The 25,555-nt window shown below is 37.1% G+C and overlaps 1 protein-coding gene across 1 annotated transcript in view; it reads left to right on the plus strand.

Moving 5' to 3' along the window:
* The window catches only part of LOC124264099 (titin-like), a 133,909-nt gene that overhangs the window by 88,427 nt on the left and 19,927 nt on the right, over nucleotides 1-25,555 (plus strand). The window contains exons 47-49 of the mRNA XM_046698826.1: nucleotides 24,113-24,173; nucleotides 24,494-24,698; nucleotides 25,333-25,462. Of these exons, the coding sequence (XP_046554782.1) occupies nucleotides 24,113-24,173; nucleotides 24,494-24,698; nucleotides 25,333-25,462 (396 nt within the window). The remainder of the gene's footprint in view (nucleotides 1-24,112; nucleotides 24,174-24,493; nucleotides 24,699-25,332; nucleotides 25,463-25,555) is intronic.

The following is a 25,555-nucleotide window of genomic DNA, read 5'->3' on the forward strand; positions in this document are numbered from 1 at the left end:
GCATCAGTCTGCAGACCTTGCAAGGTATGTATATTTATGACCTGTATAAAATATATACGACAAGTTGAATCCTGACCTGTATATGACATAAGTTGAGAAAGGACGAATGACTCATACAGGGAAACATGCTCCATGACTCTCCTCAGCAAAATAAGTTGTTTTTTCTGTTCAAAATAACTGTGACATTGGTGATAATTTCTCTGTAATTGTATAACTGAAATGCTTGTGATAAACATTTTGTTTTGACAAAATATTTGAAAATGAAACTTTCAAATCAAAAGCCTGTATGCACTCAAATCTTTACTGTCCTGTACTTAATATCAGAATGTGATGGAATTTTATTACACTTGTCACGTAAATTTAAGTAGGTAAAATTATAATGCATTTTCAAAACAGGAAAAAGTATACACATTTTGTTTGGTAATTTGCAGTGCTGGATATCCTTTGGAATTAAGCTTAGTTTAGGCTTAAGAACTTGAATATATGAAAGCTGATCCTGTAATACTAGAGAATATTCAGTATATACACATTTTTTTAGAGCTTATTTAAAGAAGTATTTAACCTAGATTCAAATATAAAAATATCAATTTGAATGTAAATGCAGAGGTTAAACAATCATAATATCTTTTTGGAATGTGAAACACTGGTAATATGAAGCAAGCTACACTTGTTGTTTACTGTGCCAGCGAGAACAGTATTTGGGCTATCAGCTGGTTGTGACTGGTGTGCTGGCCGACATATACATTGCAGTGAGTCATGGTTTGAACCTGTCTGTTAACAGGTGTTAAGTCAACAAGCCTTTTGACTGCAACAGCAAAACGTGTCCTTTGTAAGGGCATTGAATAATACATATATTCAGTTGTGTGCTGTTAACACAGAACATTTGTATTGACAGAGTGCTTGCAGATGACTGTATACAAGCTCACACCAACTTTGTGTTAATGTGATATCAATGTATTGCTATTATCAAATGCTAAGAGTTAGTTTTAAAACAAGTATACAATGATATAATTGGATGTATTTCTAGACTTCTATATTTGCTGGAGGCTGATGTAAAATATTTATTTGTGAGCGAATCTCCCATAGATTGGTGTATAGTCTGTCATACAGACCCTGAAGCAAATATATCCAAGAAAGCCCATGCAAGTCTAGAAAATGTGGCAAGTCTAGATTTCCTCTTCTGAAAATGAAGAAAGTCTCAGGGCTCCTTTTCATTATATTTTTTTTGTTTACTATGAATTTGTTTCCAGTAAAATATGTTCATTGCAGAGACTAGTTGTTAGTCTAATTGGTGTACTGCTGTCTGAATTGTTTAGTTCAAGGGCTGTTTCCTGTACAAATTTTAATATGTTTCCTGTTCTTTCAAACCTGTTGCATGCTGATCCAGGGGAAGGAACTTTTGCTGTCTTGTTTTCATGTGACAGAATTTCCAGTGGAAGTGACATAAAATCATTGCATTTCTCACCTGTAAGTCGGTGATTTGCAAATGAATTGAAAATGAAACGTGTCATTGTGGTAAAACTAGAAAGTACCCAATTTAAGGTACCCTTTCAGCACCAAAACTTGATTTTTAAAACGGTAGTCTCTGAAATTGCACTCAAAGAATGTAACCAGATTGACCTGCTCTTGTTGATGTCATGTAATTTGTATGAGGGTAAAACATTCCTATTATAGACCATGTGTCCAGGGTATATATCATTATGCAATGGAGATATGACTCACTGTATTATCCAGAATGAATACGGTAGACACATAACTTGTGAAATCTTACTTTATGTGGTGTACTGTAGGGTTTCCTAAGTAAATGTCTCAACTAATCTCATTCGTAATTCCTTTATGTATTATATCTCATATACCATAAATTAATATTTAAACAATATATTCATTCCTATATTGAGCTGTGACTTATTCACCATATATTAGCAATCTGCCAATCGTCCACAAGGTGGTTACAACACAATGACTATCATACCTCATACCATAACATTGATATGCAACATACACAGCTTGTAACTAGGACCCAGGTCACATTGACATATGTATTCAGTGAAATATATCTACCTGAACAGGTAACTCCAGACCATAATGATATTCCTGAAATATGATACTGTTTATTGCGATGGATCAAAGCTACACTGCAGAGATAAGCATTGCCTTTTGTGGCACTGAAGCTAAGAAAATTATCAGATAGAAAATGGGTTTACTTCAGATTGAAATCTCAGGAACGTTTTTCAAATTAGAACAATATGCTCTCCATTTCTTGCTGTAATCGTTACAACATTGTAATTTTGTTAGCAACAACTAAGATTACATTATTGCATTGATGGTAGTGTTAAAACAACTTGGAAAAGATTTCATATAACTTAACATATAGAGAGTCTGCCAACAAGTTTGAACCCCTGGTTTCCAGCGCTCTCCCTGATTACATTTACATCATTTCCTTATTGTATGAGAATTTCCTGGTAAGCGATTATGTTATGTAACTGTTATGGTTATTAAGGAAATGGCAACTGAATTTAAAAGCTTGCAGTAAAATTTGAAATTTTAGAAATGAGATTAGGGAATGTTTCAATTTGAGAATATTTTCTAATTCTGTTTTGTGATCTTAACAGATCACAAAATCACCAAACTACTACTTCTTGGGCCTGGAATGATAAAATACAAACCACAATATCTACAGTTCGAAGTGTTGGTCTTCAATATCAGGTTTATGCTCAGTAAAATAATAGGTGGTAAGAGTGGAAAGAGTGAAATATAACCATGAAGTTGTGTTGCAAGGTTCTGCTTTGTTTGGACTTTGTCTTCTTGTGAAGTTGTGTTGACACCTTATATATTACTTTGGCTACCGGAAGTAAGGAACTAAGTGGCTCCTTCGAAAACAATGAAAGTTCAAGATATGGAATATGTATCATGTTTATATGATATACTTGTGAAATCAGCTGCTTTAATACTTCAGGGGTTTCGTGACATTTTCTGTTGACGTTGAGGAGGTAGGGTACTCTCTCATACAGACCTGGAAACAAATATATACAAGAAAGCCCATGCAAGTCTACAATGTGTGGCAAGTCTAGATTACCACAGTTTCTGGCTGCAAATGAAGTCTCTGGACTGCTTTTTATTATATTTTATCATCATAATTTAGGAACTGTTTTTTTTCTGTAAAATATGTTAGTCTAGAGATGGGGTAGCTTATAAAAGGGGGTACTGTTGTTGGACGAGTGTTAGATAATCTGTTATCAACCAAATGTGGGGTGTCCAGATTAGCAAGGTCCAAAATGTACAGGTGTGAGATATTCTGTAGTCAACCAAGTGTGGGTTGTCCAGATTAGCAAGGTCTGAAATGTACAGGTGTGAGATATTCTGTTGTCAACCAAATGTGGGGTGTCCAGATTAGCAAGGTCCAAAATGTACAGGTGTGGGATATTCTGTAGTCAACCAAATGTGGGGTGTCCAGATTAGCAAGGTCCAAAATGTACAGGTGTGAGATATTCTGTAGTCAACCAAATGTGGGGTATCCAGATTAGCAAGGTCTGAAATGTACAGGTGTGAAATATTCTGTAGTCAACCAAATGTGGTTTGTCCAGAATAAGGTCCGGAATACACAGATGCAACTGTAAGAAGTAATCTGAAGTATAAGCATAGGATATGTTGACCGACCATACACTACACTGCACCCTGTCTAAGTAATCTGAAAAGCAGCATCTCCATTATCTTGTAATTGTAGAGGCTGCTCGTTTCTGTAGCTCATCATGGGATGTTGGTTGAAGAACGTTACAGGGATAATGTTGATGTTTTATTCAGTACCTGTCTCTCTGTCTAGCCAATCTGAGTAACATGATGAAATACCTCGCTGTTTTAAATAAGAAAATACTTACTTATTGGGAGTAGGTAGCACAGAGCTCAATATGTCGACCATTGGAATGTGAAACAATAGGACAGGGTTGTTTGCTTTTAATTCCAACATTTTCTCTTTTTTAATTTTTTTAGTTTGAAAATATTTTGAAGAAACGGTTCATGATTGTCTTTGCTCTAAATCCACTGCTTAAAATAAATATCAAGTGTTGATTATTTTCACAATAATTGGATGGAATTCCTGCAAAAACAAATTGCCTAACTCCTGCCTGTATCAACAATTTCCACAGCATGATAAACAATCACCACAACCTCAGCCTGAAACATAGCCACCCACAAGCACCTGCTGTTGCTGAATACAACAGAAGATGTGGAGGAAGCTCACAAAATGCTGAGTGGTTTCATATGATGTTTATGTTAAAAATTAGCTGCAGACATTTCTTGATAGAGTTTCAGCCTTGTAATTTATCGCTTGTAGTGGAAGCAGTTCCAGATCTTCAGACCTTGTGTTCCAGACAATAGCCTGTGTCATTAAGGTCTTGTAGGATGATGATCCATCAGTGGTGCCAGACAAAATATATTATGGTTTATTAAGAAAAGGATCACATGTTGACAGTGTGTTCCACCCTAGGGGGAGCCACACCCAAGAGGTTAAGTATATTGCTGGTTACTGAAGTAGAAACCTGAGGGTGTTTTGTCTGGAATGTGTAGAATCTGTGTGATGTACAGCATTATTGTTTGTTATGTTGTTGCAAGGAAATATTAATCATACATTCCTCTGATTTATTGTGCATTTGTCATGGAATGAATATGACATGCATTCTTTATTGATTTAATTTTTGTCTTAACATTTTATCTAGATCTTTCAAATTATTTCTAATGCCCTACCAGGTTTCATAATGGAATTGAATAACCTTACATAGAGAATATGCTTGGCCTAATTTGTGAACACCTGTAAAGAGCTGAGCTATTGCTGATGTGGCCATGAACGTGTTCACTGACTGGAATTATCTAAGATTGTTGGGTGGTCAAGATACTATCATTGGACATTGATAAGATGGATGTTATCATTCTATTAATGAAGATCACAGAAATCTTAGAAAAATATTGTTGGGGCATATAGCTCCTTGTTCTATCTCCTTCAGTTTCAGAGATTATATAAGACCCTATTTGTGGCCAATTACCCTCAAAGGACAGTTGTTGTAGATCCCTGAGGCTCATCACTTCACTGTGTGAATCTGCCATCTTCACCCCTGATTCACCTTTAGTACACAAGTTCCTAGAAAATAAAAATCGCTCAAACATCAAACCAGTTTTAATGAAAATATAGCACATGACACTTCATTAGAGAGGAAATTTTCTGCCCTTTCAAACAAATAGCCACACTTTGCTGTTTTAATATTATTCAAAGGTGTTGGTTAAGTATCAAAACATATCCACAGGGGTTAAAGGGTTAAAGGTGCAATGGGAGAGGAATTCGAGTCTATTGTCATGTATCTTCAGCTCCCCTTGACACTGTGTCCCCAGGCTACATAGCTGACGCTGTGTAATTCCTTATTGCATCTCCATATGACTAGCTCCGTCCTATTACCAACACCGGGACAAGCCTTCTTCCTATAAGCAAGATAAACTCAAAGTCTACTTCCTGAAAATTTGAAAAGTCTGGATCAAATTCACTTAACAGTAATCAGCGGTGAAATTGGATTTTAATGAGATGGAGAGGCTGATCTTTGAGTCTCGATGTGCTCATGGGTGAACAACCAGTTGTTGTTCTTGAAGAGACTTTGTTTGATATTGGGAAGTAAATTGCTTGTTAACTCAAATGTTGGTGAAGAAGCTGTTTGAAGACATCTGTAAGGATTGGCTCTCTGTGACGTTACACTAATATGAGGTCAGGAGGTTCAGTGTGAGACATTCATGAAGAAAGACTTGTATCCAAGGTAACAGAGACCTTATCTCCAGGTTCCCTGTGTATATCATATTTTAAAAGAATGGCTTATACGTTTATAATTTACTTATTTTCATATTTGCAAAATTGTCATAACATCAAATTGATAACATAAATATCTGTGAATTAATATCAAAATGTGTTAAGATAGTATGATATACTTATTCTTTGGCTTCAAATCAAGTATGGTTATAATTTGAAATATTTGGGTCAAGTCATTGATAGTATCTGTGCCCTGTTTATCATTTTTTAAATAATGGTTTATATACGTTCATAATTTATTAATTTTTATATTTGAGAAATTGTCATAAATCAAATTCATAACATAAATACATGTATCTGTAATGTTGGTTAATATCAATGTGTGTTAACATAGTATGATATATTGCTTCTTTGGCTACTAATCAAAGCACGGTTTTTATTGGAAATATTTGGGTCAAGTCATTGACAGTATCTGTGCCCTGTTTATCAGTCATTATAAAATCAGGATACATTATTCATGACTAATCTGTGAGTGGAAAACAGGGGTCATCAGGTTATCAAAAGGTAAATAGAACTAGGAGAGTAGTATTTGGTTTTATTCCCAGATGCCTATCTCTGGATCAAGATTACTGGTAATCCTCCTGATCTGACTGGTAGCCGGGCTGGCCCTCTTAGCCTTGTTTAGACAATCACATTCTCGGCAAGTTTTAGGAAGGAAAAGTTTAGCCAAAATGAAGTGTTGAGGCAGTGATATGTAGAAATCGGTTCGGCTGTGTGCATTGGGTCTCTGCCATGCGTGGAGGTGAGGCAGGTTACGAGTCGAAGGAAATGTGGACCCACGCAAGTTATGGGCTATTCCGCTCTAGTGAACTCGGGGATAAAGTAGAGGAGAGGTGTGTGCGCTATGACTCGGTGTTGTGTCGTGTTCAGTCACATCTAACCCTTTTGTTACGATGGTATAGAGGAAAGAGTTTCTAATCGATGAAGGAATTGATCAGTGTGGAGGTGTGAAGTCTCTGTGAATTCAGTGTGAAGTTCCAGGTAGGCGGAAAGCTCTTGTCGCTGATAAGGGTGTCTGGATCAGATTTCATTCCAGGGATGTTTTTGTTCTGGGTCATGTTTAGTTATTTTAATAGGAGGAAATAATGTCAATGACACCTGTCTCTTAGAACAGTATGGATTTCGGTTGAGTTTGAACGTGGTTGAAATTTAGTACATGTGGTTGGATTGCTGTATATAGGTGAGTTTTCTGAGCAGCCAACATAGTTTATAGGGTAAGATAACATGGAGGTTCATTTTTGAGATTCCAGTTGAGTTTTTGTAGTTGGAATGTATGTGTTTATTTCATTTGAATTTTAGTTTCATTTTTATTTCAAAAACAGCCCCTGTCAGTGTGATCATTGGTTTGTAGAAATTGTTTCTTTCTTCTGTCATTTAGGTTGTATCACAAAAAAAAGTCCCAATGATTAGTTAAGATTTGTTGTATTTTCTGTCATAATGTCTGTATGATGATCACTTTACCAGGAAGGTTTTTTTTAGCTGGTTTTACAGGAATTTATTAACATAGAACACCATCAAACGTCAAGCCAGTCATCAGGAAGAACATGTGTCGGAAGTTACTCATCTATTCCTCAGTAACAGCATCTCGTTTTTTAAAAGTTGGGTAAATAGTTTAAATATTAAAGTTATATTGAAGTTAATCAGATGTGACAGCAGTAAACTATGAAACTAAACCTTGAACTACAGTGTGAAATTTAACTAGTTCATGTAAGTGTTTCATCATTAAATTTTTAATTCATAAAGTTGTAAAAATACAGTAAAAATCAAACAACATTTTTTCTGATAAATTTTGACTGGTCAAATCTGTAAATTTAAAAATTTGTATTACTGTCAGTGCTGTTTTAATAATTCAATGTTTTAATTAATTTAATTAAACCTTAAGTAGCAAATATTGACTGCTTTTTTTAACATGAATAACTTGTTATGTAACTGTTGAGATGTTGATGATTTGGGGGTAAATTTATTTAGTCACTCAAAAGCACATTTCCTGTACATTAAGAGATCAAGTACATTGGCTGACAGTTGTGTTAATAGTCACACTCCTGGAGTAATATATGACTGGGCATAATAGCCATTGGTTGTGGGTCAGGTGACATTAGTACTAGTTGCGTGTAGGTAGATCAGCTGGTGTTAGTCATCCGAGTCAGCGACAGTAGGCGGATGGATTTGTCAAACGAATATTACCTGTAATTACCATCAATCTCCACGCTTCTCGATTTGTAGTACTATAGAGATAAACGTAGATCTATTTGAGCAATGAAGTGGGTGTGAATGGTGAAATGTCTCGGAGATTAACGTGGTAGATGTTCATCGTGTCGCTGTAAAGACAGTTGAGGCAGTAGCTTGATACTCCATGGTGGTAGCCATTGTTTATATTTAGAATTTTTTGATTGACGTATGTTTGATGTCATTTGATCTAGAAATAACTTATTTCACAATCCAATGTTCATAAGATATTTTTGTTAATCAAAATGAGAGATTTCCTACGGCATTTGAAATATTTGTAGCTGTCTTACACAAATGTTTGTAATTAAGGATAATAAGTAAAGTATTTATATTCTGTACATTTTGACATTCCAAAGGACATGCTAGTAATTTTCTCTTAAAAACTCATAAATAAGAGTGGATTATGAATTTGATATAGGTAGGTAGTGATATATCTCACAGGTAATATCTAAGCATTATAGATTCTAGCAACATAGACTGTGATGTTATTCAGTGGCTGTTGCTGGTTCGTACTGATGCACTGCACAAATAGATAAAATATGTATTGATTCAGGACATTCTTGGATTTGTGTCTTAAAAAGTCTCAGTTATTATTAGCTTATGGAATACAGTAAGTAACTGAAGACATTAACCTATTTTTTTTAAAAAGAGGTTGATAATCTAAAAAATAATTATCCAGCAAATTTTAATATGGAATATTTGACAAGTGTACTTTTCATCTTGCCACAAAGAAGGCTGGCTTGACCTCTAATTAGCATTGTGGACATTACAATAGGGAGTGCTTGTTTAGAATTATTGGCCTTACAATGGACAGGTCAAGTACCTGTTGATAGTCATTGTTATGTGAACAATAGATTGTCTGGGAAGGACAGAGGCTCAGCATCTTTCCATCTCTCACCTGCCTAAGGTGTGCTTTCAGGGATTGCAATCACCCAAGGGTTTCAGTGAGTGGTGGATGTTACCCGATGACATGACAGGGTAAAGGTTCTCCAGTCAGTAACCATGACTGACAGGACCAACAGGATATTTTAATTCCATAGGTGACCGTGTTTCATGTTCAGATAGGGTAAGGTCATTGGTTGAAAGTTTTCATTAGCTGCTGTTTATGTAATGGGATTAGAAGGATTATCTTGCTTTGTGATTAGGCGTCAGATTATGATTATGTAAAGGGTTAAGTCTTAAGTTGAAGGGACTGTTGTGGAGTGAGATTATTCAGTCTGACTTTGGGAGACAAGTTTTCATGTTTGTAAGGCGATGGTATTCCAGATATGTTTTTGTTGTGGGTAGACCATCTTGTCTCAGTTTCTTGAGCAGGAATATATATGTAGGTTTGTTGAAGGAAGGTTCTTCTGTCTGAGATTTTGTGGTAGATGTTTATAAGTGAAAAGTTGATACATGTGTTAAAGTGAAAGTATGTTATGAAATGTTTGATTTCCTTTGTTGCTGTAGCTAAAAGATTGAGCCAGTTTGAACTAGAGGAACAAAACCAGCTGGCTTGTATCCTACACCAAACAATGGAGTATTTACATGAACTGTTGCAAGCACAAAGTGATTACAGGAAATAACAGACCATACCAAGAGTGAGCATCGACTGGCTGCATTGAACACTGAAACAATGGATATTCAATGACGAGGATATACTAGTAGATAACGCAGGATATGAAATGAATGTAAAGTCATAAACATATCAAGCGTTTAATTGAAAAGTGTGCCATTGGTTTGTAATTGACATGGAATTGGGTCACAAATGTTGACATAGTGATGTTGGGATACATATTGCTGTGAGGTTTTGAGGATATTGCGAGATTTTGGATGTTCCTGAAGCCAGGATGAGTGCGAATCAGGACACAGGAAAGATATACTGCTCAGCTGTCACTATACAGATAGGTGAGTTCAGCCATTAATATAATATTCACATCTCGGTTTATGTTTGTGTGTCACATGTTTGGGTGTTAACGTTCAGTAGCACATGTGTATGATGACGTTTGTCAATATACAACCTGGTCTATCATCCTATTTTCTGTAAAATGGTGACTTTGAGTCATGATAGATTTTGATTATATCTGTTTCAGAGTCAGGCTGTGTTGAACATGTTTCCAGTTTATTTGTAACAAGACTTCAAACTTCTTTTTAAATATGTAGTGTTTACATCTGTATACATATGGGGAAGCCTTCAGATTGAAACATTTGACCATAGACCCAAATTTAATTCCAAATTATCACAATGTGTTCATAAAATTGTAAGCACCAAGCATATGATGACATATATGCTAAAGGTGTTGAACATACTACAACATGCAGGATGTGTAAATAATTAGCTAAATATACAAAGGTCTCATCATGTGAGTCTGTTGTCTATGTTTGTTAACAAGTGTTTGGTTGCTTTAGGAGACAACAATACTGAATTGTGAACTAAAGTAGGCCATGTTCTGTCATCCAGCATCGATGCAACCTGGCACAGTGAGCAGGTTGCCATGTTGCCGTCTGCTGCCATATCTCACCAACTCTTTTTACATCAACTTCTGATTTTCAACAATTGGGCATGACACTCGAAATAGTCAAAATCAATGGCAACATGTTTGTTTGTTTGTCCCCTGAAAACAGACACTGTTTGTTTTTCTTGTGGTAGGTTAACGAAAGGGCCAAGTTTTTTACAGGCTCACTGTGAAGTGTGTCGAAACAATGGCCCCCGTGTCTGTTTAAATATTGTATTTGATTCAGATTATGAAACGGGTCACAAAACTGTGTGATATTCATGTCTATTATTTTAAATACCTGTGCTGGGGAGGATACAGGCAGAGACTTTTCACATGGCTTCGTCTGGTTTTAGTTTCGTCTATAAAATCTTCGCTTAGATAGATTGTATTGCATGTGAGAACAGATCTTAGATGAAGCATCATTTGTAAAATACATGGTCTGATGATGACGACACATCATTCAAAGTCCTTGTTTCCAATGCATCAAGTCTAGTCCTTTGAAAGTCTTTTATATTAAAGTCATATGTCATGGTTTGAGAACAGTTTGACAGGTAAATAAAGAAACCTGAACCCGTGTCAAAATGACTTTCAACATCTTGACATGTTGTAACCGATTGTCGTCCCATACAAGGTGTAGTCTATAATCCTTGAATATATATTGCCAATAATATCAAGTGTCTCTGAACAGGACAATGTTCATGTGGTGTCCTCTAAGTTGAACGATTATGAATACCCTCAACATGAATGTAAAGAATGTAAACATAGGCCTTTATGTGATCTAAAATTCCTCTGCAGTGGTGTTTAGTCAAGTCCTCTGTCCCAACTTGTGCGTTTCAGCCTGCATGATCTTGTATAGTTCTATGGTTAACAACTCACCTAATGGAGCCGCTTCTGTCTGATGGTAGGTTTGTTGTTAAAATAGACACATAGATTGGTTTCAGTTGGTAGTTAAAGTGTTTATTACTGCAGTAAAGTTTACGACCAATCGTATCTGATGTAAATTATCTTTAATGTTCGTGTTTGACATATTGTCAATGCTGCAATGTTAGGAATGTGTTTGTATAGAAATTTGTCAGCGTGACCCTTTATTGATGTGGTAGAATCTAGTTATTTTGAGGATAATCTTAATGTGGTATTACTGATTTAAAAAATTGATATGTTGTGGTGGGATTCTTAGTAGAATGTAAACTTTGTATGAAGATGGGCTTTGATATGGACTTGTGCTCATGTGAATACTGTAGGTTAGACATTTTGTATGCATAGGTGAGATCATTGTCAAGATCTATGTCTGTCTGTCTATCTCAAAATAGTTTAAGGACCATTGATTCTTTCATATTATTATGATTAATCTGTCACAGGAATGATTCTTTCCTCTTGCTACAGTTGGGCTGTGGGGTAGCCTAGTGGTTAAGGTGTTCGCTAGTCATGCCGAAGACCTGGGTTCGATTCCCAACATGGGCACAATGTGTAAAGCCCATTTCTGGTGTCCCCTGCCGTGATATTGCTGGAATATTGCTAAAAGCGGTGTAAAACCCAACTTATTCACTCACTCAATCACTCTTGCTACAGTTAATCTGACTGTTGCTTCACACATCAATAATATGAAAGAATCCAGATGTCCTTAACTTATTTTGAGTAGTATGCTTTGTATGAAGATGATAACTGACAACCAACTTGTAAATGCCTCTGAAGAACCTCGTGATAACTGGTATTAGGTTTTTATGAAAATTCCTCAGGATATATTTCAGATACCACCAATTTATGTCCAGTTTCCTGTTTGTATTAGTGTATACATGTTGATGATGATAGCAATTAGTTGGGATACAAGTATGCTGGTTAGAAATAATACTGGACAAGTCGTTATACCGAACCTTTCCCAATATTTGAACTGCCGTATAAATAGTTTCAAAATATGCTTCAGTTGTATCTAATTTCGAAAAAAGTCGGAAATAGAAATCATATGAAACTCAATTCTGCTTTGTGTGTGAAAGAAAGAGACTTTAAGGTTGGTCTTCTTGACCCAAATCCATGTTTGTAAAACAGTGTATTTGAGATAAAAAAATAGCAGTAAAAATGAAAGTAAAGGGAAAGAAAATACAGTTTATTATGATGTTTAGAATATGAAGAAATATCATGATGGTCACATGTGTTAGAAGGTTTGGGGATGCATCATCATCATCATCATCATCATCATCATCATCATCATGTGAAGCTTAAGGTGTATCCATTACTTACAAATAATACAGTCCAAACAATGGTGTGAGCTTCAAGGTAAGGCTGACTTGATGATAATGAGACATTGATGCTGCTGTGTTTCAATATTCGACAGGTATGATGCAAGCGGGTGATATATGACTGTATGTCACCTCCACCTGTACACTTCTCTTTGGCACCTGTCATGTGACTCATTGGCTCATTAGTGGACACCGAAGGTACAATGCCTTGTCATTGTTTGACCTGTCAATGACTGTCATGGCTAATTACACCTGGGAAAACACCACTGGAAATTAATGCTTTGTGATTTCAGCTGCCAAATGGTCATACCACTTTGGGGTGTAGATACATCTTTGTGTGACAGATCAGAGACCTGGGTTTGATTCTCCTCAGGGTACTCTGTGTCAACCAATCATGGGCTAACATGTAGACTAACGATAAGTCTCTCAATATATAGAAATTTATATTTACAAATAGACCCATTTAGATTGAAAAGGAGGTGAGGTGAGGTGAAATTGGGTTTAAGCGTCGTGCTTGAGAATATTTTGCTCATATGACGACATGCATGTGTGTGTATGTGTATGTGTGGCTGCTTGTACTAGCCCAGACTGAAGCTGGTTTTATAGTGCTAGCCCACTGAGATACCATGCCGCAGTGAAGCATGAATACCTCACTCAGACACATTATACTGACTCCGAGCCGACCAGTCCTTGTTGTACCCATTAATGCCGAGCGCCAGGCAGGGACCAACAAGTACCATATTTTAACGTCTTTTGGTATGACGCGGTCGGGGATCGAACCCGCGACCTTCCGCTCTCCGGGCAGATTGACAAGGAGCCCCAGTGAGATGTGAGATTCAAAACCTTAGGAAATCTCGACTTCTTCACTTACAGCTAGCTTACATGCTGTGATGTTGATTCAATGTTTCACCTTAAAACCATATTCACTGACTTTTACAACCATTTTCACCTGTTTTGTATGAATGTGTCTGATTCGTGTCTCTTTAAAATTCAAATCCCAGTACTTGTGTTATATAAAGTTTAGGTACAGCATGATGACAGTATTGTATTAAATGTAAACCTAAGCAGATCAATAAATACATATGACAATATCTTCATGGAGGTCGTTAATGGACCTCAGTGGCTAGAAAATATTTGATTTTTTGTTTTAATGCTATGCTCAGCAATATTCCAACTATATGATGGCAGCCTGTAAACAATTGAATGTCGATATTGTGATTAGTGAACCATGCTGTCAGGATCTGAGAACAGGCCAGCAACCGTTTCACCGAGCCACCTCACAAATCCATTAAGTCACCTCTTAGACCAGCATAACTTGTTTTAATCCAGGACTCCAAACGGGCAGGTAATTTTGAACTTGCAGTAATCTACATATGAACATCCAGACAACATTGCATGTAAAGGTTGATAGTAATCAGTTATAGAATGTGACTGGGAGCCATTTTCATTGCCTTGGTTATGCCAAATTAATGTAGGATAACTAACTAACTTTAAGTCACGCCTGAAGACTTTTAGAGCAGTTGTTGCACGTTCTTGACATAGCACCTCAGACAGACCGTTTAAAATATTGCAACATCATCGGAGAGCATTGTGGTACTCATGTTTGACCCGTCGAAGGTCAATGTGATCCAAAGATAATACATCCAGTACACCTACAGCGTAAATATGTACTGGGTGTCTGTAAGAAAAGTTGTCCAACAAGCTCTACAACTCCCATCAAAACTTTATCACATCATTCATCATGGATTCCTGGCTGTGTTCAAAATATCGTCATAGTAACACAACCTCGATCCAAGGGAGAACTAGCTTTCCGTGACAAATAAAAAATGTGATCCTTTGTGGTTAGGATGATCTGTCACTAACTGCCATATCAAGCCTGCTGCTTCGTGTCAGACATGAGGGTTTGCCTGCTGGGACAAGATCAGGGTTGCCACACAACTACATAATGTTGTTGAATTAATACAGTAATTGCATTGTTGAACGAAGCAGCTTTTGTTGATACAACAATAAACAAATGATAAATTTTGTTCAAATTTTTAATGCAAATCATTCTTGCCATGCAATTATTCAAACTAATTTGAATATTTATCTGCATTACACATTGTGATCATGGCCTATTCAACTAAGTAGACCACCTCCGTGGTGTAGTGGTTAGAGTGTCCGCCCGGAGAGCGGAAGGTCGCGGGTTCAATCCCCGACCGCGTCATACCAAATGATGTTAAAATATGGTACTTGTTGGTCCCTGCCTGGCTAGGCATTAATGGGTACAACAAGGACTGGTCGGCTTTGAGTCAGTATACTGTGTCTGAGTGGGGTATTCATGCTTCACTGCGGCTTGGTATCTCATTTGGCTAGCACTATAAAACCAGCTTCAGTCTGGGCTAGTACAAGCAGCCGCACCTACACATACACACACATGCACGTCGCCATATGAGCAAAATATTCTCAAGCGCGACGTTAAACCCAATTTCACCTCACCTCACCTATTCCACTAAGTGACTGTGACTGATGGTAAAGCCGATACCTGAACATAGACTTATGACATTCGTAGCGCTACTGATCGCTTTGTGGAAGGGTTTAGAAATATAAGACCACAGGTCAGTACTGCTTAGAGATGATGGTCATATGTTTTTGAGAGGATCAATGACCTCAGTTGCTGGTCAGATAAATTCAGTATTACTAACCGGTGGATGGGAACATTTTCTAATCCAGTGTGTCGATCCACAAAACATTCGTAGTGCTACGACATTCGTAAGCCTATGATAAACTATAGAGTTACGACAGGTCATAACATTACACTTTGTGGATCGGAACCCAGAATCCCCACTGGGCAGGAATATTTGAACATACCACAATCTCCCTATATTCTTCCATACAATGTGTATATGGGAATTATGTAAAACTGTGTAAGTGACAGGTGCTATCAGTCGTGGAGGTCATTCTTACCCTATTTGACAAAAACCAGTGTCATTTACAGAGATCCAATTAAATAGTTTTTTCTTCTATTTTGACTTGGTCACCCATTGGAACGGGATTCAGTGGATAATCAAGATTCTTTGTTGTTGCTGGTTTTTGAAAATGAATATTTCAACAGGCAGAATTTTCAGTCCTTCACTGACATCCTGGCTAATATTAGCAATAATTTGTGTGGTACTGAATAGATGAATGAACAGTTTGGAAATATTTCTCATGATTTCTACAATGGATTCTTTACAATGCAATACTGAGACCTTGGTTCACAGACCATCTGTCGTAAGTCAGCCTCCCATCCTTCCACACAGGAAGTAACCTTCACGATATTAGAATCACATGATAATGGTGGGGGCAACCATGAATGATCGTAACTAAACACGGTATCTCTGTGGTAAAAGAAAGACCCATGTGAATTAGTTCTGACTTGTGTCCATGAATTTTTGTGGCGATAGCAGCCATTTTGCGGTACTTGTGTGTAAGGAAAGTTGCGTGTGGCGGGAGAGGAAGGATGGGTGGGACTAGCATCAGCCGGAGGGCCATTGAACTTTGTTGAAATATAACAACACATTTCAGAATATTGACCCCGGTGTACTGAATGAATGTAAACTATTTGTCTGCCGAACAGTCAACATATGAAGTGGTTTGGATTCTTTGGATAAAACTTCCCCCCTAAAAATTGAATAAAATCTAATTTGAACTGTTGTGTTTGAAATGGATGTAGTGAAAAAATGTCCCTATGTCTATTGTGAAGTCTGTAGATATCTGGCAGTGCAGGGGGCGGTGGGGTAACCTAGTGGTTAAAGCGTTGCCTCGTCACGCCGAAGACCCGGGTTCGAATCCCCACATGGGTACAATTTGTGAAGCCCATTTCTGGTGTCCCCCGCCGTGATGTTGCTGGAATATTGCTTAAAGCGGCGTAAAACCAAATTCAGTCAGTCAGTCAGTCAGTCTGGCAGTGCAGTACAGATACAGTTGATGGCATTGTACTGCCTTGCACAGATTAAACTGTAAAAGTACAAGCTTAACACTTGGGCAACAGGAGTAAAGAAAGAGGTCCATTGTCTATTCACAAAGTTCTAAGTTTTGCCTCAAGCTGAATTAGCATAAAAAGCCTGTTTTTGCATTTTTAAAGTTGATGTGTCTACAAATTTTATCTGTAGATAGTGAGATAGAACAGCTCTGGAGGAATGTATTTCTGATGTCACATTAACCCTTTTGTATTTGATGGTGAACGTTGTTAACCCTTTATTAGTCTGTGTGGAAGTTATGTGGAAAATTAGTGTTTATCTTGATAAGGCATTATTGAAACTATACCCCACCACAGATAATATTGTACTATTTAAGGTGGCTTATCTCGGAGATATCATAAATATTTTGACAGCTTGATTTGTTGTCAGATTAAATACCGGACATGTTTTCATTACCCAATCATGTGTGAAGCTAATTTTCATCATTACCTCTTATTTGGTGCAATATCTCTGGTAGTGATTTGTATGACTGACTGAGTTTAATTTTACGCCGCTTTTAGCAATATTCCAGCAATATCACGGCGGGGGACACCAGAACTGGGCTTCACACATTGTGCCCATGTGGGGAATCGAACCCGGGTCTTCGGTGTGACGAGCCAACGCTTTAACCACTAGGCTACCCCGCCGCCCCTGATTTGTATGAAGATAATACATGACTGTGCATTGCTTGGTCAATGACATGTTCATGGATTAATTTATTCATTAAGAATTCTTAGGCCTGGTTAAACATACCTTTGTGAAATACATTGAAAACATGAGCTAATAGTTAACTTGCTGTGGGGGCTACTCTGTTTGCATGTTGGTTATTGCCATGCTTATCAATATTACAGCTGTGCCATTACGTTTATAAGTTATCGAGTTGGACCAGACAAACCAGTGATTGATATCATGATGAACATTCAAAGCTGCCCATCTAAAATGACCTGTGGTAAATCCTGTAACTGAGTCTGCCATGTCATCTATTTTGTTGCCTCTTGTCAAGCTTTGTTCTAAGGTTTGTTACATTTGAACCTCTTCTTTTGATGTAGATACAAATGTTTTCACGAGCCATTGATTGTTAAGTTTGTTTGGGGAGGTGGGGTAGCCTAATGGTTAAAGCGTTCTCGTCACGCTGAAGACCTGGGTTCAATTCCCAACATGGGTACAATGAGTGAAGCCATTTCTGGTGTGCGCCGCTACGATATTGCTGAAATATTGCTAAAAGCAGCGTAAAACTATACTCACACTCACTCACTTAAGGTTGTTTATATTCTGGTCTCAGATGCCAGTTCCTTTCTTATACTATCTTCCTGTGCACTAGCATCACCTATGAACACAGTAGGCAAGAGTATTGGGGGGAAACTACCCATGACGCCATTGTCCTTCTGTTGACCGCATTTTAAGCTATATTCCAACAGAGCTTCTATGTAGGATGACCTATCCATGGTGGGCACATTCAATCAGGCACTACCAGGTACAACCTGGCCCAACAGGGGATTGATGGAATGCCCTGGGTTTGCTTGGAGGCCATGGAACACCACAAACTGTTTTATGTTTGTGATGTTCGCTGTGAAATCTTGAAACCGTGATGTGTAATTATGTTATGGCAAATTACTTCTGTTTCTCTTAACATTATAGGATTCGAACAATGCAACCTAGACAAGCAGAAAATTGTGTTTCTTATATGAACCCACTTTATGCTCCAGGGATCAGCAGATCAGGTCTCTCGATGTCTTCGGATGGTGTTAGGTAGCTGACAGGAATTTCACAATTTCCTATGTAATAAAAATATAGTTCTATTTAATAATAAAGTTCCAAATTAACGATAGAATTGGAATAAGTCTTTTGTGAATGTGAATTGTGATCAAGAATTTGGCTTGTATAAGTATGCGTACACTATAAATATTTTTTTCATGTTTGAAATTGTACTTCATAATGTTCAGATGTTGGCAATCTATGGCCTGTTTATATATTGTAATGTCTTCTGTAGTTAAAATCTTTCAGATTTACATACTAGTTTTTATATTCACATCTGTGATATTCTAGTTGTTTTTACTGTCCTTCGACGACAGGTTTTTGAAATTTAACTGTGTTTATTATGAATTTATGACTTGTTTTAGTCACGATATGGCTGAAACATTGCCGATGTGACTGCAAACTCTTTCACTCATAAATATTGCTATATCACGTTGATAATGCCTTTGTTGCATCAAGGATAGAGTATATCATGTGACAACAGTTTGCATGAGACATGTTTTGCAAGGTGAAATGAAAGTTGGCGTTTCCATTTTCTGCAACACACAAGTCGTTTAGTTATCATCATCGCTTGTGACTCAGGTCAGGTAGATGCGCTCACTTGCCTGCGTGTTTAGTCACATAGATCAGCAGCAGCAGCAGCAGCGAGGTCATTGTAGACATCCACTGAACCATGTAAACACTACTTGAATTATGTGGATTGTTGACTGTAGAAAGACATTTTTGTATTGCTAAAAGCTAACTATTTATTCATTGCCATAAAGTTACAGTATACATTTCTTCAGTCAAGCCAATTTTATTAGCTCTCCTGACTGAAAGTCACGTGATCATGTGTCATGGCCCGATTGCCTGTGTTCGGTTTGTGTTGCCACTTGTTCTTACCCTCAGAAACAACTACACCAATGAAGCAGAAACCTCAGACACTTGTCTTCACCATTGATAAAAACAAATATTGTTCTTGAGGTTAGAGGACGGTGGAGTAGCCTAGTGGTTAAAGTGTTCGCTCATCATGCAGAAGACCTGGGTTCGATTGCCCACATGGGTACAATGTGTGAAGCCCATTTCTGGTGTCCCCTGCCGTGATATTGCAGGAATATTGCTAAAAGTGGCATAAATCCTAATTCACTCACTCAGTCACTCATTCTTGAAGTTAGAATCTGACTTCCAATATGGTTGTCACAGCAGCCATATTAGTAATATGCACGTTACATAGCCATATTGAAAAACCTGAAACTATTGGTACATATAATTAAGTAAAGGAACGCAACATATATTTTTCTGTTTTGGGTTGGATTTTTTTATGCTTTGAATTTTATCTTAATATGGCTTTTGCACTTTGACTATGTTCCTGAATTCTCTCAACATAATTTTCCCCACATATCATCTCCTTTGAAACCACTTGAAGCTGAAACTGATTTTCTCACCAAGTCATACCACTCTTCCTTGTTACAATGATGCAGAGGTCAAAATATTAGTGTATTATTAATTTTAAGTTCATCAGTAAAAGTCTTCTGTTGAAAGGTTTATCAGAAATATAGAAAGAAGAATATATAGTAAACGTGTTTGTTTAATCGAAAAACAGCCCATTAAACAAAACAAAAGGACAATGGTAAAATGTTACCAAATTCATGAAATGTCACAAATGTATTACAGCTGAAGTATAGTGAAGAGAGAAACATGAGTTTCAATTATCAATCAATCATTAGTTTCTAGGAATGTCAGTATTTAGACTTTCATAATGACACTTTTCTTTCATACTTGAGAGAACAGAAAGACCATTGAAGTACATTGTGTGTATATGGCTATTGTGCCAGTGGCAGGAATAGAATAGATTGCATTATGTTCCACGTCAAGCTGTGTGGAGTAAATATCGGTACAAATTGTTTGTCCATTGGTATGTTTCACATCTTCTTAACATTTTATTCATCCTTCTTAAAAGCTTTTGAAACTCTTATAAGAAATGTTATGGTGCTTTATGCTTGACATTATAACAATGGAGCTGACACTTTCCTCTGAACTGACCATATATAAGTGATGCTTTGTATAACAATATGTCACCTTGATCTACATTCTGTGTGATATAACTATTTATCCTTTGACTGTGTTTATTATTCAAAATCAATTCTGGCACTGTTGCCTTGATTAGGATGAATCATCAAGTTTATGGAAAAGGTCAACCTGTGGACCTCTGAAGAATGAAAACAAAATAATTGAGTTACAGATCTCAAACAAAGAACTATTTGTGAAAAACTTCTTTTTTTTCGTTTTTATTCATTGTGTCGTTGAACTGTTTACTTGTGTTACATTGTGCCCAGTCATTGTTGAATATTTTGAAGTTTAATTCAGCACGTGCCATTGGGCCAAGTCTGGGTCGCAGGCACACATGGGCACCTGGGACAAAGATGTGTAACTAAGGAAAATAAGTTTGTTGAGGAAAAGTAAATGCGATTATTTGGTAGTGGTGTAGTGAGGATCGTCACCAAGTGGTCAGATTGCCCCAGACCTGACATATAAACATCCTTTCCTTGGGGAATCTATGGAATCTTCTTCAGCAGATAACATGTTACTGTGTTTTGTGTGTGTTAACCCCTTCTCTGCCAGGTGACAGAATCCCATTCAGTTGTTTTAGGATCTGTAGTCGCTATTAAGAGTTGGTAAACATTAGACATTGTATTCTGAAATAATCTTTGAGGTTTTCTGAGAACTTAATGAGAATGTTATGAAATTAATTTTCATTTTAATTTGTGACAAAATCATCCACTTATATCCATGCTGGCATTTAAGAAACATACCATTAACTATTTGGTTATAATGGTAAATCTTATCCAGACAAATGTATGAAAGACCTTTGTGACATTTACATATCCTGAAGTTTATCAGGCTTGACATGGTTTTAGTAATACTGATTAGTCTTACAAAGTAAGAATAATTGCTAACTCTCATGGATAATGTGAGATAACATTCTGTCAAGGGTTGATCTCCCTCTATATCACAAAACTGTTTGACCTGCACTCCAAATCCTTCTGGACGCATCACAAGTCCTGCTGTCCAGTGTTGTGTATTAAGTGGAGATTAGGAGGACACAGAGACCAGGCTTAGGACAACACACCAGCTATAAACCCACTGACCAAACACAAGAGGTACTAAACACTACAGGTGACACTGCCACTTTAAGTAGTAACAGTCTTTGTTGGTTGAGTAGGCCTGGAGTAATCCTTAAAGGGTCTCTCTCATACAAATAATGCATTCAGTGTTAAGATACTGTAGGTTTATCATTTGTTGTTGGGACACTTGCCTACATAGTGAAAGTAAAGGCGAGGATAAATCCAAATACATGCAGTTTGGGGGATTGACAAGATTTTTGTCCCAATGACTTTCCTGGTAGGCTGACATTAATTGTTTTGCAAATTATGCCCACAAGAATTATACATTGTACATTGCCTAATCACTGTATATATATTGAAACGGCTCTCTTCAGATTTTTTATCTGAGAGTTCTGTAAATCACAGTCTCTTTAACAAAATATTGACTTGGTATTTGATACCATTACACCCTTCAAATGACTAACCTGTGCATGCAAAGGTTCTATTTTATGTAATTATTACACAAACTAATTACCTTTGCGGAGATTGTTGTTAAGGTAATGCAGGTGTAACACATGCACACCTGGTCCTACCTGAGTTACCTGTCAATAATAACCCAGGTAACCTTGAGCCTTAGATCTTCTGGCGTGATGTTTCTCCTTAACGCAAATTTTGTCCCAAACTCAGGTGTGAAGGTATTATCCTGACCTCTCAGCAGGTATGATCCAGAAAGAAGTCCACAAGTTTCGAGTCTAATTGGTTATTTATGTGCCTTTGGTACTCCAGTGGTTCAACCGTTATCCTGTCATTTTGTTGAGCTGAGTTTGATTACCCATAAATTGTGAATGACAAATAAATTATTTGAAATTTTATATCAATGCCTTAACTGAATTCAGTGAGCTAATGAAGCCACTTTTATTTTCTGTCCAATTTTTCCAATTTCAATTTTTTTTTGGGTGGAGGCAGAGTGGAGGATGTTTTCAGGGAAACATAACGGTTGATTTCCTCTACCAAAATTGATTTGACATGTTCAAATCTTTGACCATCCTGTGTATTGGTGACATCTTCATTCAGAAAGATTTTCAGAGAAATCATATTTGATGAGTCATATGGCTGAAATATTGCCGAGGTGACGTTAAATTTTAAACTCACTCACTATTTGATAAGTCCATCAGGTGAAATATTTTCTTCAGCTATGCAATTCAGCTAAATTCAGCAACTCGGTGAAAACATTGTGACACTTCTGATACTGAGGTTTTGCAATATATTTGTGGTTAATGATCAGTTTGAATGTTGCCATTATGAAGTCAGTGTTGAAATACGTACATCTAAATCTCATATGGATAATATCAAATTCACTGACAGAAATAACACTCCCACTCAGGATGGTAGGTATTTTAAGCAGTTAGCTATTTTAAGAATTCTATTTGAGACAGGAAATGGATATTTTCAGCAATTTAATGACTAGTTGTTTCTTTGGCAGGTATCTCTCTTAAAACCGTCACATATTGATTTTACCACCAAATGTTTCTATTTACTGACAAAACATAACATCATTATATGGCAGACTGAATAATGAAATAATATTTCAATTTTTAGGAAATCATATTTCCCAAAGCATCCATTTCCTGACAGATTAACATAGAAATGTTAAAATAGCAGACTAAGTGTAATATCTGATCCATTAGTCTTGATCAGATGATTGTCAGAAAGCAAGGCAGTAATGTGGCCGCGGGGTTGGAGGAAAGTACTTTATGATATGTGGGTAGAGATGACGTCCACGTTGCAGTACCAAGTACCGCATTGTGTCTGTGAGAACCACACAGAATGTACTCTCGTTGTGGTGGAAGGATTATTTGATTGCTTTGTAATCAGAGGAATCATACTTTGATCTGAGGATGCCGTTTTTAATTCTTACAGGTAGCTAGATGTGTACATGTGTTTATTTTAACAAGTAGCCAGATGCGTATCGTTTACCAGGAAGCCAAATGTGTATTCATTTGAACACAGTCCGACATTTATTCATTTAACAGGTGTCCAAATGTGTATTCATTTTAGCGGGTAGCCCATCGTGTGTCTTCATTTCTGCCAGGTTCAATCCATCATGTCAGTTCCTGATGAACTCCAAATGATATATCAGTGCCCCAATCCTCATGGTGGGAGTGATCTTAGCACCATATGGGCCTGAAATATATTTGTTGGGAGATATATCCATCCTTATGTTGAGATCTCTTTGAGGAACAATCACTGTTCATACATTTTAGTATAATTCATAAATCTTCCCAATATGGCTGAAATATTGCCACTGTGACGCTAAATATGAACTCACTCACTCTTAAATCTTCCATTTCTAATTGAAGACTTTGATGAGAATACATACTAGTAACCTGCTTGTATTACTACTTCAGTATGCATGAATGCAAGAATATGTTTGGGTATAAGATTCCGCATGTTATCTATTCTATTCATCTGGGAAAATGGGCAGTAAGTTAATATTTTGTATTTTGTGTTTCAGGTAACCGGAATCGTGACCCCAGTACAGGGGCGCTGGAGTTCCGCATTGATCTCAACAACAGGTAAACCCTTCAAAACTTCCTCTTGAGGGTCACCAACCTGAGAGGCTTGAGATCCCATATGACCCTTGATTAAGAGCCTGGGGAGGTGGGAGGGGTTTGTTCAGCGAGATGTAGGCAAACAACAAATCAATAACATGAAAATCTATCTTGGGAGTGATTCTACGATTGACTTTTAAGAATCTTTTGACATTTTGAAGAAGAACGTTTTTATCTTAATCTCCAGATGCATTAAAGTTGAAGTAACATTTGAAATGTATGTATGCTCTTTTGGATTGAAAGACCTTTGGATTTTAAAGATCATGATGTTATTGATATTTCAGAGTTGCCTCATCTGAGACTGGAGGAAAACAGAAGGTGCAACCTGGGGAAGTGGAATTTGCCCCTGAATTTGGTGTCAAACCCAGGAGACAGTTTGTAGATGAAAATCAACCTGCCAAGTTCAAGATTAGCTGTGAAGGTCTACCAAAACCAGAGGTTTCCTGGACCAAAGAAGGAAAACTACTGAAAAATGATTCCAAAACAAAAGTAAGTATCTCAAATTTACATACACAGATTGTTTGGGTGCTTCGAGCATGCATTGTGCGTGGAGAATGCGTGTGATAAATGGACTACTATTATTATTATTTTTAAATTTAAGAAATTCAACTTTGTTGAACTAAAGTGATTAGGATGGATAAATGAGTTATTCGTAGTGTGGTTCTTGAAAGAAGCAGAGTCCCAGTATTAGGTCATAGTACAGAAAGTGGATTGTTTGGTCATTTTGGCTGCTTAGACAGCGGGAATTGGTTGTCAATATGCCTCTTGATTCTTCGGGGATTGTTTGGTTATTATGGCTGCTAAAACAGTGGGGATTGGTTGTCAATAAGTTTCTTGATACTTAGGGATTGTTTGGTCATTATGACTGCTAAGACAGTGGGGATTGCTTGGTCACAATGGCTGCTGATGAGTGACCTTCAGGGATGACTGTTTCTCAGTGGTTGTGTGTAAAACTCAGTGTCACATTTTTTATTGAAAATATTGTCACATGTTTTGATGACGTTTGTTAGATACTGATGTCACGTCGTGACATTCACAACATGCTAATGTCACAATGTTGTTTTTGGTGATGTATTAAGTTTCTCTAGGATATTAGGTAATCATTTTCTGTATTTCTGTTCAGATGTATGAAGAGGATGATTACAACATCCTAGAGATCCAGGACGTCACTGTGTGGGACAAGGGCATGTACACCTGTATCCTGGCCAACAAACTCGGCACACTGGAAGCTACCGCGGAACTCAGTGTGTTTGGTAAGTTACTGTCAGTGATGTGGGAATCATTATACCAATGTTATTTGATGGTTTCTTGGTAAATCATGAGAAAATCTGAAACTTTTCTTGATG

This window comes from Haliotis rubra, unplaced genomic scaffold (genome assembly GCF_003918875.1).
Source record: "Haliotis rubra isolate DU_JTF1 unplaced genomic scaffold, ASM391887v1 Scf91, whole genome shotgun sequence".
In the NCBI taxonomy this organism is placed as follows: Eukaryota; Metazoa; Mollusca; class Gastropoda; order Lepetellida; family Haliotidae; genus Haliotis; species Haliotis rubra.